General features: G+C 45.7%; 1 protein-coding gene across 2 annotated transcripts in view; it reads left to right on the top strand.

Annotated features, from left to right (window-relative positions):
- The window catches only part of PRKCB (protein kinase C beta), a 182,610-nt gene extending 169,342 nt beyond the window's left edge, over positions 1 to 13,268 (top strand). The window contains exon 17 of one of the 2 annotated variants that reach the window (XM_083413995.1): positions 12,573 to 13,268. In XM_083413995.1, the coding sequence (XP_083270121.1) occupies positions 12,573 to 12,725 (153 nt within the window). In that variant the 3' untranslated portion in view covers positions 12,726 to 13,268. Of the gene's footprint in view, positions 1 to 2,877; positions 10,023 to 12,572 lie in introns of those variants that run through there. The other variant, XM_083413994.1, reaches the window with a different exon arrangement.
- Positions 13,269 to 13,635: the final 367 nt, after the last annotated feature.

Raw genomic sequence — 13,635 nt, 5'->3', positions numbered from 1 at the left:
AGATTGGATACAGCTGCAGGTTCTAAAAGAATCCAACCTTTCCTAAGATTCCAAAAGAATCTAAGGGACTTCCTTGGAAGGTGTTGGACTCTCCTTCATTGGAGGTTTTTAAGCAGAAGTTGGGTGGTCATCTGTCAGGAATTATTTAGCTGCAATTCCTGCATGGCAGGGGGTTGGATTAGATAACCCTTGGGTACCTTCCAGCTGTAGCCCATGGTAAATGTCTCTGCTGAAATCAGACCTCAGTCAACACTACCTCCAATGGTTATGGAGAGGGACTGTATTTCACTGGTGGACAAAATGATTGTGCTTTTCATGGGAAAGGTTGTGAGTTCAATCTCTGGTTATGGCCAGTGAGAGAGAGAGAGAGAGAGAGAGAGAGAAGACCTTTTTTGCCCATGACACTGGAGGGCCAATACCCCTCAGAGATGGCATTAATCTGTTTGATGGGCAAATATTGGAACCTGGTATGAGGCCACTTTCTGGGTTCCAGTGGACTCAACATGATGGGAACAGCTTTCTGCTTGGATCTCTGGAAAGGAAGGTTGGTGGTGGGGCACCTTTTGCTGAAAGATCATGCGGTGGTCGTGGGATTTGGGGAAGGAATACGTGGACCCCAGAGTAGCCTCCTTCCCCCGCTACAAGCTTCCAGTTGTGAGAAGCTGAAGAGGCTTGACAGTTTGCAAGTGTTTGCCTTGAATAATTAATTTTTTTTAAGAGCCTGCTGTTACGTTTATTAAAAATGCAAATTGTTTTTCTTAGCAAATGAAAGTTAAATACCATGCAGGGGGTAAAAAAACAGCGGTGAAAAAAGCTACTGCCTGGGATGAGTGGCTACTTTTTAAAAACTGTGTGTGTGCGTGAAGGAGGGATGTACGGTACTTCTAAGCGCCTCCATTTCCTCTGAGGGCATCACGCCAAGAGAGCAAGGCTTAGATGGTCCGTTTGATATGAACAACAGTTCAGTCACCATTAAAGGGAAGCCATTAATGCTGACGCTGACAGGCCCTTTGATTGGCAGAGTCGAATCCCATAGAAGATGTTCTTGTGTTCCCTTAAAAGCATCCTCTCTGAGCTTGCAATGTATGAGCTAGACACTTAAAGGTCCACTTTTCAGAGCTGATAGATCGCAACCCAAACAGCCCAGTAGGCGCAGGCAAAGGCTTGGATTATAGGGATTTGGGTGGGGGGCATGGAGATAATTTTTTCCTGTTCTCTTGTTACTTTGGATGTACTCAATTTTCAATTGCCAGCCAGTGAATGAACTGAAGCACATGGCTATCCTTGGAAATCCACACTGCTCTGAATTTTATGGTGCTGTTCTCTAAAAATGCATATCCTGGTGACAATAATGTTCAAAACTACCTTGTGTTGGGAAAATTGGTTGCAAAAAATATATGCTTGCATTAGACAGAATCACGTGCAAAAATGCGCACTCTCGGGGAAATGCAAACAAATTTTCATGCAGACTTCTTTTGGGGGGATGGAGGAAATCACAAATTAATGGGAAAAACTTGGGAAACAGAGGGAAACTGAAACTATGCTGGAATTCTGCTTTAATCATTGGTTCTTACGAACAACGGCCCTCAGCCGCCAAAACTTTATTTGTCTCAAAATGGGTGTGCCGTAAGTGTTTTCATGACATGAAATCTTGAGAACTTGCATAAGTGGTGCTGCTCAACGAAATAACTCAGCAGATGCACCAAGCTATCACTGTAATGACCAGTTGATCAAACTCTTCCTCCAAGGAACCCAGCCTCAAAGTAGACATTATAGCATCTGCACTTGTGATCTGCTGTGGGGGCGAGGGGATCGCACAACTGCAGTCACACCTGGCTTGCTATATTGACCAGTTTGGTCCTCCCTGCCATGTGTGACATCGTCCTTTCCTCAGTTTCCTTACATTCCAGAAGCAGCCATTCATGTGAGGTGGGGTGGGGGAAGGGCCTGGAAAATATGCAAAATGAGGGCTTATGACTCAATGTTACAGCTGGAAGAGAAGAGGGGTAAACAGACAGATGTGTCATAATGCCTAGTTTGGACTCCTTGGTAATTGAAATACTGTTGTTCACACAGCAGATTTCCTGGCCTTGCTGAAGGGAGATTGGGGTGAACCTATGTGCCCGGAAGTGGGCAGTGGTTCTCAGTAATGGTGTCCCCTTGGTGCCTTATCAGATTGTGTGGCCGGTTTTTACATTGGGCTTAAAATGGAGCAGGGGGCGCAGGTCCCGGGAAGCATGTTGCTGAAATGCCAGTCTCTCTTTTTTTGCAAGAGGGTGCAGTCTGGGGACACCTGAGGCTGCAGCCTGGCTGAAGCTAAGCGGGTGTGAACCTGATCTGTCCCTTGGATGGGAGACGATGGAGAACTCTGTGCAGGAGCAGGATGTACAAGTATAATGTGTTTGTTTTTCCAAAAGAGAGATGCCACCCCGCACACACACACCTTCCCATGCATGTGGCACATTCTGGGACAGGTACGGTATTGCATGCGGCTGGTGGAGTTCTGCAAGTAATTGCCCTGTCATCTCATCCTTCTCCTACAATTACTTGCCGGGTGGCTGGCTGACAGCTTATCAGTTCCCCAGCACCTCCATGACAAAATACTCCGCGGTTGCAATCAGATCCACCCTCCTGCCAAAGGAGTCATAAGTATTTTGCATTGTTTATTTTTTCGTTCGCCTCGTTTTGCTCATTTGGAGATACTTTGCCTGACCACCAGGGGTGGGGGTGGGGGTCTGGAGCCTGGGACGGGGTGGGGATGTGGCAAAAACCACCTCCGACTTTTGCATTTGGGTTGGGGTTTTTTTTTCTCCTCCTCCCGCTTTTCTTTCCCCCTTTTCGCCACCTACCATGAGTTCTTTTTTTCCCCTTTCATAGTGCGGACGAAACGCCGAAAACTTCGACCGGTTTTTCACTCGCCACCCACCTGTCTTAACACCACCCGACCAGGAAGTCATCAGGAACATTGACCAATCAGAATTCGAAGGATTTTCCTTTTGTAACTCTGAGTTTTTTAAAGCTGAAGTCAAGAGCTAAGTAGCCATTGTAGACCATAAGCATCACCCTCCCGCATCCATTACCATCTGCTCCCGGCAGCTGTTGTGGTGACACCCTCTGTTGCAAACCATTAGCCGTCATGATCTGAATTTATTTTGTGGTGATACTAGAATGACCATGTTTCAAAGACTGTGGGGAAAAGAAAGATCCTCGTTTCTGTAGGCTTAATAACACTTGGGATGGGACACAAGGCTTGGGAAGAAAGCCAATTTGCTTCACAATCAGCCTGAGAAAACCCACCTAGTCCTTGATTTAGAGCAGGGGGGGCTGTGGTCCTCCATATGTGGCTGGACTCCACATCCCATCATCTTTGACCTTAGCCCATGCTGGCTGGGACTGCTGGGAGTTGCAGTCCAACAACATCTGGAGAGTCACGGGTTCCCCACCCTTAGATTAGGGGACAAGCAGTGGATTAATTTAATAACTTGTAAAAATCCTGCAGATCCTTCTCTGCCTCTATTACGTACTTTGCAAAAGGACCGGCTGTTACTACCTTTTCACTTTTGCAGGATGGGCTATTTTGCTTGCTTTTAAAAAATGCATTGTGAAATCCCTCCCGCATTTTTTCAAAGGCTGCTATCTCCAGAAGAAGTTGGGGAACCTTTGGTGGGGGGAATCATTCAGCACACGTGAAACAGTTTCCTTTCGAGTCCTTGCAACCCGACCGAATCCAGCCTGAATGCAGATGCAGCCCACAGCCATTTTTTACTGCAGCTGCACAGGAACGGCTGCAGATTGCCTTTGCATTGCAAATTGACGGTGCTGAGTTTTCTCCCTGTGGTCTTGCATGTGGGGGTGCGGGAAGCACAGCCAGGATGTAGGACCCCATAAATCTCCATGAAGTGAAGGAGATTTGGGGGTGGGCCATGCCTGGACCTACACAAACACAAACTGAATAGCAGTTTTTGGAGGCCACAGAAGGGGAGAGGGGTCTTGTGTTCGAATCCTGCTTGCTGGATTCCCACAGGCATCTGGTTGGCCTATGGGAAATCAACTAGATGAGCCGCTAGGATGTTGGACTAGATGAACCACTGGCCTGATCCAGCAGCATTTTCTTGCATTCTTATGAGCATTACCCCTAAGGACCCTTGAGAATTGCTGGGGAGGGGATAATCTCTTACAGAGCATTTTCAGCCTCCTCATCAAACTACAGTTCCCAGGATGCTTTGGGGAAAGGGAGAGCAAGGTAAAGAGTCAGCATTAAGTACTTATTGTATTTACACAGCACATAGGCAAACTCTGCTTTTACAGGAGACAGTGATTGTCACCAACTTGGATGGTTTTAAAAGGGGATTAGACAAATACATGGAAGAGAGGGCTATTGATGGCTACTAGCCAGGATGGCTATGCTCTGCCTTCATGATCAGAGACAGCAATGCTTCTGAATACCAGTTGTTGGAAACCACAGGACAGGAGAGCAACTCTTGCGCTTGGATCCTGCTTCTGGGTTTCCCATAAGGGCATCCGGTTGGCCGCTGTGAGAACAGGATGCTGGACTAGATGGGCTATTGGCCTGATCCAGGAGGCTGTTCTTACGTCCAACCTCCCCGCTTTCACCCCATGCTTCACTTTAATTTCTGCGCATGCATTCCCAGAGATAACTTGACAGGAATCTGACAGAGCCTGCATTTTAACACATGGCTTGAGACACTGTGTTGTTCATTTTGCCCATAAGAAATTAAAGAGTGCCCTGAAACTGGATCAGACCAGAGGTCCCTCAAGTTCAACCTCCTGCTTCCCACACTGTGGGAAAATTGCATACAAAAATGTGCATATTAGGAGATACTAGCACTCAAGGCATATCCACACTCACCTTTCTTTCCTCCATGCTTTCCAGGCACGGTCCATACTTTAAAGCTACATATCTGAGCATCCTTTTGTCTCCTCCAGACTTTTCCTCATGAAAACCCACAATCCATGGAAAACCCTAATTGCCATTTGTTGCACTTCAGCTTTAAAGAGCAGGGGGGTTTTGTAGGGAAGTCTTCATGGCCAAACAAGGACGCTCGGACATGTAACTTAAAAGTGCAGAGCTGTGCCTGGAAAGAGCAGGGTAAAAACTAAGTGAGGATGAGGCTTTAAATGGTGGTGAATTTTCTTGAGGGCTTTAAAAAATAAAAATAAAAATTGCAGACTGATTTGGAAATGTGGAGAAGTCATCTTAAGATTGGATAAATGAGAACTTGAGGAGAACTGAAACTGGCAGATTTGCCGTGCTGTAGCTTAGTGGTAGAGCATCTGCTTGGCATGCAGAAGGTCAGTTGCCAATGGCATCTGCAGGAAGGGCTGGAAACATTCCCTTGTCTGAAATCCCAGAGAGCCACTGCTGCCGATCAGTGCGGACAATTCTGAGCTAGCTGGACCTGGTGGGTCTGACTCTTTGCCAGGCAGCACCATATGCTCCTCCTTAAGTTGCAAAGCTCTGGGTTGCAAGAGAGAGAGAGAAAACTTCTCGCTGTCCATTTTCTGTGGTTTGCAGCCCCAAGGGGCCAGCGACATCCTGCTTCTCAGCCCAGGTTGATGCTGAGCTGGTGGCAAGCAGGTTGACCAGGGGCTTCTTCCCAAGCAGAGGCTGCGGCTCAGCGTGGGCTCCCAGAGTTTCAGGCTAATTTATAACCACACACAGACTGATGCCTGAGCTCCCGGGAAGAAAGAACAGTATCACACGCAGGCAGGGCTGCGTCAGTCGATTCCCTGCTCATAACCCATCAGCCGGCTACAATCTGCTCTGGCAAAGCTGAACAAGATGGCAGGATTTCCTGTGAATGCTTTGGAACCAATGGTCACCCTAGTATCTACCACTCATGTCACGGTGTCGACGTTACCCTATCCAACCTTTGTGGGTTTCTTTCCTTAAAAGTATTTGGGGTGGGGTGGGGTGCTGTCTGTCCAGTTGCCAAATCGACAAACTCCTGTCTGTTCCACTGCGCTTTACGTGTGTCAAAAACCTGAGTATTTTTACTAAAATGAAGCTGATATTTAAAAGTCCAAACAGTATTTGTGTAACTTGACTGAAGCTGTATTTTATTTTATTTTATTTTATTGTCTCAACTAATCTTCTGAAAGTAACAAAGACTTGCCACTGGAATTCTCCTTTGCCAGTAGGGCTGGCAACCTTAAAGGAAAATGAAATGGGTTCTTTTAAGACTCGGATGCTGCTCGGACACCTTTTATTCTCTCTTTGGGGGTGGGGAGGGGTTCTTCACTTACCGTTTGCTTTGAGTTGTTCATGTGCCAATTTTTTTTTCCAGATACAGTTATAAAATAAAGAGTCAGAAATCTTGGTTGGAGGAAAACTCAATTTATTTGTAAACGAGACAAAATGACAGTATGGTGATAAGCATGGGGGTTACTGCAGAAGAAAATTGCAAGCAGAATCACAGCTCGAATCTGTTTGCAAACAATTTACAGAGTTCAAATTTGAAAGCATTTCCAGCTGTGGGCGCTCAGAATTATACTTCAGCTTTCCAACGCAACCTGGTGCCTTCCAGATGTTTTGGACTACAACTCCCATCAGCCTCAGCTAGCATGGCCATATGATGCTGGGTTCAATGTGAATTGTAGTCCAAAACATTGGGAGGGCACAAGATTGGGGAAGCCTGAACTAAACTACTAAACTTAGCATGTGAAGTCCTTAATGTTGTGAGCTTGAAAGTGTTCTTTCAACAAGGCCTTATTACTGCTTTTATAAAATTGTTTGATGTGATCAGTTTGTGTTTTTTTTAAGGAAAAAGAAAGGAAAGTGCTCCCCTCTCCAGACTGAAATTTCAGGTCTGCATTTCAGTTTGTGAGAAAGTCTATCTAAGCAGTTTTATACACTAGAAAATCTGGGTGGAAGAGCCTAACAGGTACTGATGAGCAGCCCAATCTTAAAAAGCCTTCCTCCAGGAAACTCATCACAGTGGTGGACCCTTTCAGCTTGTGGGTTCATTAGGACCTTCTGAGAGAACGTAACCCAACAGGACAGGATACAAGCTATCTGTAGCATCTACATACCTGGACCAGCTTGGTCTGGGAGCCACGAATTCACACCTTACAATAACATTTAAGCCATGTGGACTTAACATGCTTTTGGATGGATCCAGATGAACACTCGTCTCCATTCCCCATCCCTACCATTAACATTGACCCAATGCAGCAACTCTGAGGCTGGCAATCAAGTGGACCAGGTTTGCACAATAGGTGTGTCACTAGTCAACCCTTCTTGAGCAAGGTGGAAAGATCTGGGTGGTCCAATTAGCCTGCTCCTTTGCTGAACTGAATTCCATGCTCCCTGCCCTGTAAATGTATGCAAAAATTGGATGGGCTCCCTGCTAGAAAGAGAAGGTGCTGTGACTTTGTCTCCTGCCCAACTATTGAACAGTCGGCATAAGAAGCCATAAGGCAGGCATAGGCAAACTCGGCCCTCCAGACGTTTTTTGAGACTACAATTCCCATGATCCCTGACCACTGGTCCTGTTAGCTAGGGATCATGGGAGTTGTAGGCCGAGTTTGCCTATGCCTGCCATACAGCCTAACTTCACTCAAGCCAAAGAACGGAAGATCATACCTTTGCTCTCTCGTTCTCCGCAAAGGAAGCAGCTTTTCTCTGCTAGGTATTTCAAAACTGTTGATGATGTTTTTGATGGGGGGGGGCACCCCCAAAGTGTTTGCCCCATCAGGTCCCACCTGGTCATTGCATGAGACATCAGCAGCCTGTGGTTTTGCTCTGGAGGCAGATGTCCTTGTGAGCAAATAGCAGCCTTGGGATGTATCTGGTGGTGGACTTATCTGCACTTACCTTTTGCCCCACTCTTTCCAGGTACAAGTCCTCACTTTAAAGCTGAGCACATACACTCCAGAGCTTTCCCCATGAAACCTGCTATTTAAAGCTGAACAAATGGCTACTTGGGTTTTCCCACGGAATACAATGAGCTGACTGTTGCTGCAGTCTTACACTCACTTACCTAGAAGTCAATGGGTCTGACTTGGATTGCAGCTTGGGGCTGGGAGTCGGTCTCATTGCACTTGAGTAAGGGCCATGGATTGGTGGCAGAGCACTTGCTCTGCATGCAGAAGGGCCCAGGTTCAATCCCTGGAAGCATCTCTAAGTATGGCTGGGAATGTCTCCTTCCTGAAACCCTGGAGAGCCACTGCCAGTCAGTGTAAACAATACTGAGCTGGGTAGACCGGTGGTTAGGATAAGGTAGCTTCCTGTGTTCCTATTTAAATCAGCCTTCTATTCAAATTCATGAGGACTAGAATCTTAGCCTAGTGGTAGACCATCTGCTTTCGCTGCAGAAGGTCCCCAGGCTCAATCCTTGGCACCTTTTGGTAGGGCCAGGAGTCTCCCCTGCCTGAAACACCAGGGAACTACTGCCAGTCAGTGTAGACATTACAGAGATAGATGGACCATTGATCCAACTTGGCAGAAGGCAGCTCCAAGTAAACATGCAACAGATGGTGCTGCCCAAAAAAAGTTATTGGGCAATAGCCCTCAGTAACATCAGTATCCCTGGTGCAACCAACCCACTGAAGACCTAAACATGCCTGCCGTCGTTTTTGAAACAAACTTCTCTTTTTATCTTGGTCTCCCTTATTATCTTAAACAAGCATTTGGTAAATCTGTAAGGTATATGTTAACTCATTCTCTAAGTCTGGGAAGATATAGAGCCAGCCTGAAACTTATTTATTTCTTTGTCTGTCAGACAGGATTATTATACCTAAGGTGGGGATCCCTTAAAATGGTTAGAATCCCATCGGGGCTCAGAATATAGCCTGCTTCAGCCCAGATCCAACCTTTATAAGATAATGTGCAAAGAGATGAGCTAATTCCTTGTTTAAGCACTAGTGGTAATGGGGATGGCTTGGGACAAATAGCTGAGGTCAACCAGAGAGTGATGAAACCACCAAGAAATGGGTTTGGCCGTCAATCAACTCAAGGCATTGGCCCATCTGACCACATCCTGCCTACTGGGGTTGATGACATTCCTCCAAGGTATTTCAGCTCCTACTGAATGAATGATGCTTTGGAGGGTGTAAGAGGACCCTGCTGCAAGAGAAAACTACTCTTGGCTACTAAAGGGATGGAGCTCATAGGGGTAAGTTATGTGGTCAGGGGACAGAGCCCTGTTACAAGACTCCTTTATGACTGAAATAATTTCATGGGGAAGCCAGTCATTTTCAACCAGCTTCTCCAACCTGGTGCCCTCCAGATGTTTTGGACTACAACATCCTCCTGCTATGCTCACTTAGTTTTTATCAAAGGTTATTTGACCTGAGGGTGGCAGGGATTGAACCTGGGGCCTTCAGCATGCCAAGCAGCTGTTCTTCCTTTGAGCTATGGCCCTTCCCAATCCATTTGCATGGAATGCTCTCATGTCAATCACAGGCAAGTGGTGAGATCGCAGCTTCCGACTTCCTGGGCCACATCACAAAAATAAACTTAAGTGATGAGTTGTGGCTTGCACAACTTCTCATTGAAAAGTCAGACCTTTGCAACATCAGTTGAGTTGTCATCATCTCAGCTGTGTCTTGAGTCTGTCATCATCTCAGCTGTGTGTGTGTCAGAAAACACCTACATTAAATATGTGATTGGATGTTTCACCCATCTCAGGGTCCTTAATAGGTGGCCATTTTGCTACATGCTGTACCACACTTTAGTAGGCTGGTGAAGAAGTTCATCCCACAAAAGCTTGCTCATTCATATGGTCCTAATGACTTCAGCCATGTTGGCATTTAATCAGCAGCCAGGCAGGAGTAATGCCGGAGGCTGTGAATGCTGGTTCAGCTGCTCCAGCCCCCATAGTTTAGATGTGGGCAGGTGACAGACCTACTATGATGCAATCATCTAGCAGAGGCCTCTCTGGGAGGGCCAGAACCTCTGGCATGCTTCCAAATTCTGACAACCTTAATGGCTATAGAATCCAAGAGAAATTATAGAAAGTGATTATTGTTTGGCAAATATTTATTTATTTATTTATTTATTTGATTGTTTAAAAAAACTAGCTCTGATCCCGAGAGTGTACACTCAAGGGTTCTCCTGCGTAGGAATATAGGAAGCTGCTTTATACTGAATCAGACCCCTGGTCCATTTAGCTCAGTATTGTTTACACCAGGCTTCCTGAAACTCAGCCCTCCAGATGTTCTTGGCTTACAACTCCCATGATCCCTAGCTAGCAGGACCAGTGGTCAGGGATGATGGGAATTGTAGTCTCAAAACATCTGGAGGGCCAAGTTTGAGGAAGCCTGGTCTACACAGATAGGCAGTGGCTCTCCAGGATTTCAGGCAGGGTTCCCTCCAAGCTCTTCCTGGAGCTGCCAGGGATTGAACTTGAGGCCTTCTGCATGCAAGGCAGATGCTCTGCCACTGAGCTATGTGTGTATGCATGCACTCACCATCCTGTCTTCTACCCAATCTCTAATGGAAGGGAAGCCATATGGACTATGAGACTTTCCTAAGAACATCAGAAGAGCTTCTAGTCCTGTTCTCATAGAGGCCAACCAGTGCCTGTGGGAAGCCAGCAAGCATGTTCCCCAAAACATCTGGTGGGCACAAGGTTGGATGCCATCTAGGGTTCCCCTTTCACTGCAGCACCATTATTAATTGCATAACTAGAATTTGGGCAAGGAATCCCTGGATTGGCTTCCTCGTAGACTGTATATACATAACAAAACAAGCGATGAGCACCATTAACTAGGATGTCCTTTTGCACCAGCGCCATTGATATGAGTTACACAAGAGTGCTTCTGTCCACAAGCGCAAGAACTGGAAATCTGTAGACATCCAGATGTCATTGGCCTACAGTTCCTATTATTATCCCTGGATGTTGACCAACATCTGTGGAATCCCAGCCATGCCCAAAGGGCTACAGGTTCCCTGTCCTTGGTACTGCAGAAGAAGAGAGCTCTGCCCTCAGCATGCAAAATACTCCCCTTGCTGCAACAGAAGCATTTATGCATTATTTTCTGGCTCTAGTTTACTGTGTTTTACAGGGATGCTTCCTTCACCAAGTCATTTCCTAACTCTGTATTGCAAATCTGTGTTTCAATGAAACGTTTGCATGATAAGAAACTACTGTGACTGCTGCTATTATTATAATTATTATTATTATTCTTACTACTACTGCTATCATTTTCATCTTCATCTCCACATACAGGAGAATGACTTCATGTCCCCTCTGTAAGGGCAGTAGCATCGTTCTAGGGATATTCAATACAATGCAAGATGGAAAAAAATGTTTCTCTCTGTGTTGCTGTTGTTCACTGTTTCCTCCTGCAAATACACTCCCTACATAAATATGTCACTACCTGGAATGTAAGATGTCCAATTTAATGCATGGCCTTTCCCAAGAATGTTTGAAAATTGATATATAAAACATAAAACTCGTAGGCTGTGCTGGAGAAATGGGTTGAGTGCACACACTCTCGAGGGGATGGGAGTGAGTCTGACACTTAACTAAGCAGCAATTCTCGTCACCAAACTCCTAGCCCACTTTTTCCTATTAAAAATGCATTACATTGATAGTATTGTTAATACAAATAGAAAATAAGTAGCACTCTTATATGTGATTATTGCTATAAATTTCTAGCTTGCTCAAAGTGCTGTACATATATTGTCTCTGTAAGTCTCATAATGATCCACTCCAGCAGATTATTGCCCCCAAATTACAGAAGGGGCGACTGAGGCTGCGGGAACCAAGGTATACCTGAGGCCACGTAGTGACGTGTCCAGCTGGGAACTCCCAGCTCATGCTTCGTACCTGCTTGCCACTGAAGATCATATCCATTCTGAGTAAATGAGCATATGATTGGGATCAGACCACAAGCCTCACCAGCTTAGAAAGCTTTAAAATTAGTGAGGCCACCTTTACTTGTGGGCAGCTTTCCGCAGGCCACATGTCAGGGGTGGCCGTGGCCAGAGTCAAAAGTGGGAGGAGCAATGGGTATGACCATTACCTGTGTACACTTAGGCTACATTCCAGGCGCACACAAGTTTTTGGCACCCATCGACTCCAGACGAACAAGAGGCATTATCACAAATTCCAGCCCGGCAAAAGTACTCGAGGAGCATGTAGAACAGGGCCAGCAAGAAGAGCATAGTTTGGGGGGGAGTCCTGAGGGCCAGATTGACCTGGGGGGGGCAGTGCTTTGGCTCCCAGACCTGAGGTTCCCTATCCCTGCCTTAAAAAATGCTTTGAGAACTCAGGCTGCAGAAGCAGCAGTAGAAATCTGCTCTTCCTAGATTGTTGTGTGCACACATTTGGATTGTAACCATTGCTCACATTTTGGAAGTAGAAAGTTCGGTCCAAAACAAGGGGATATTTATCACTGTCTCCCGGTGACTGCTGCAGGTCCACGGCGATGGCACATCAATATATCTCCTTCGAAATCGGAATGGCTATTCCTTCCCTCTCCTCTTCTGAGCTGCCTGATGGGTCTGGTGGCTGGTTTGTTGGGGGGGGGAGTTCTCTGCCCTGCTCCCCCGCTCCATTCCCTCGGCCTCCCTTTTTAACCCTGTGCTTTTCATCCAACAGAAAGACAAACACGACACTTCCAACTTCGATAAGGAGTTCACGAGGCAGCCTGTGGAACTCACACCCACCGACAAACTCTTCATCATGAACTTGGACCAGAACGAGTTTGCAGGATTCTCCTACACTAACCCTGAGTTTGTCATTCATGTTTAGGCGACGTGGCAAATCCTTCTGGTCCTCTGCTTTTGTAATCACAGTCCTGAATTCCAGATTGCCTTGTATATATGGACACGAGTCTTCCGAGGTTAATGGTGCATCCGTTCCGACATCCACATGCCCTCGTTGGAGAAGAGAGGGACGTCTGTCTCCGGCCACTTCTCCTCTGTGTGTGCAATATATGGTTTGTTCTTTGACTGGTCTGCAAAAGGAATAGCGTTTCTAGAATCTCTAGCTAGTTGGCTAAACTACCAATAGAGTTTTGAAACATGTCAAAGAGTATTGTCTCGAAATATCAACTTTACTACTGTCTTTGTATTTTCAAATGAAACTGAAATGCCAGTGTTTTCTTGTCTTATTTGAATGCTAAGCATGGTCAATATCCTCAGCCGTCGTGCCACAGCGTTTTGCAATGACTGTGACCTTGTTTCCCAAGATTCTTTCTGTTCGTTTGTTTCTGTTTAAGCCAGAACTGAACCGAGTCAACCCTGTTGATGTGAAGACGTCTGCTTCATAAACTTGCTTATCTTTTGAAATCTATCTGTCTTCCACGTTAGTTTCTGTCAACACATTTGGGAATTGCCCGTCAAATATCCAGGCAGGAAACTTCCAAAAATGGAATTTCTGTCTATGTTCTTGTAAATGTTGCTTCTGCTTCTTCATTTTTGTAAGGAAAAAAATGGAGATGGCCTTTTCAAATCATTGGAACCATTGGCAGTTTTAACAGTGCCCTATGATGAATTGTTTTTTTAATTTAAGACAAATTTTTGCAAGTCAATAGTTATGGAAGAATTTTCAGAATTTGACCAAGTGATTGACGCTGTCTCTGCAAGAGGAAGGAGAGCTTATTCTGGTGGCTTGCCTGGATCAAATGTTGGCTAAATTAATTAGTTTTAATTTTTTAAAT

The sequence above is a fragment of the Podarcis tiliguerta genome (genome assembly GCF_965153285.1).
Source record: "Podarcis tiliguerta genome assembly, chromosome: 14".
Taxonomy (NCBI): domain Eukaryota; kingdom Metazoa; phylum Chordata; class Lepidosauria; order Squamata; family Lacertidae; genus Podarcis; species Podarcis tiliguerta.
The sequence above is the reverse complement of the archived record's forward strand: the minus strand, read 5'-3'. Positions and strand labels throughout refer to the sequence as shown.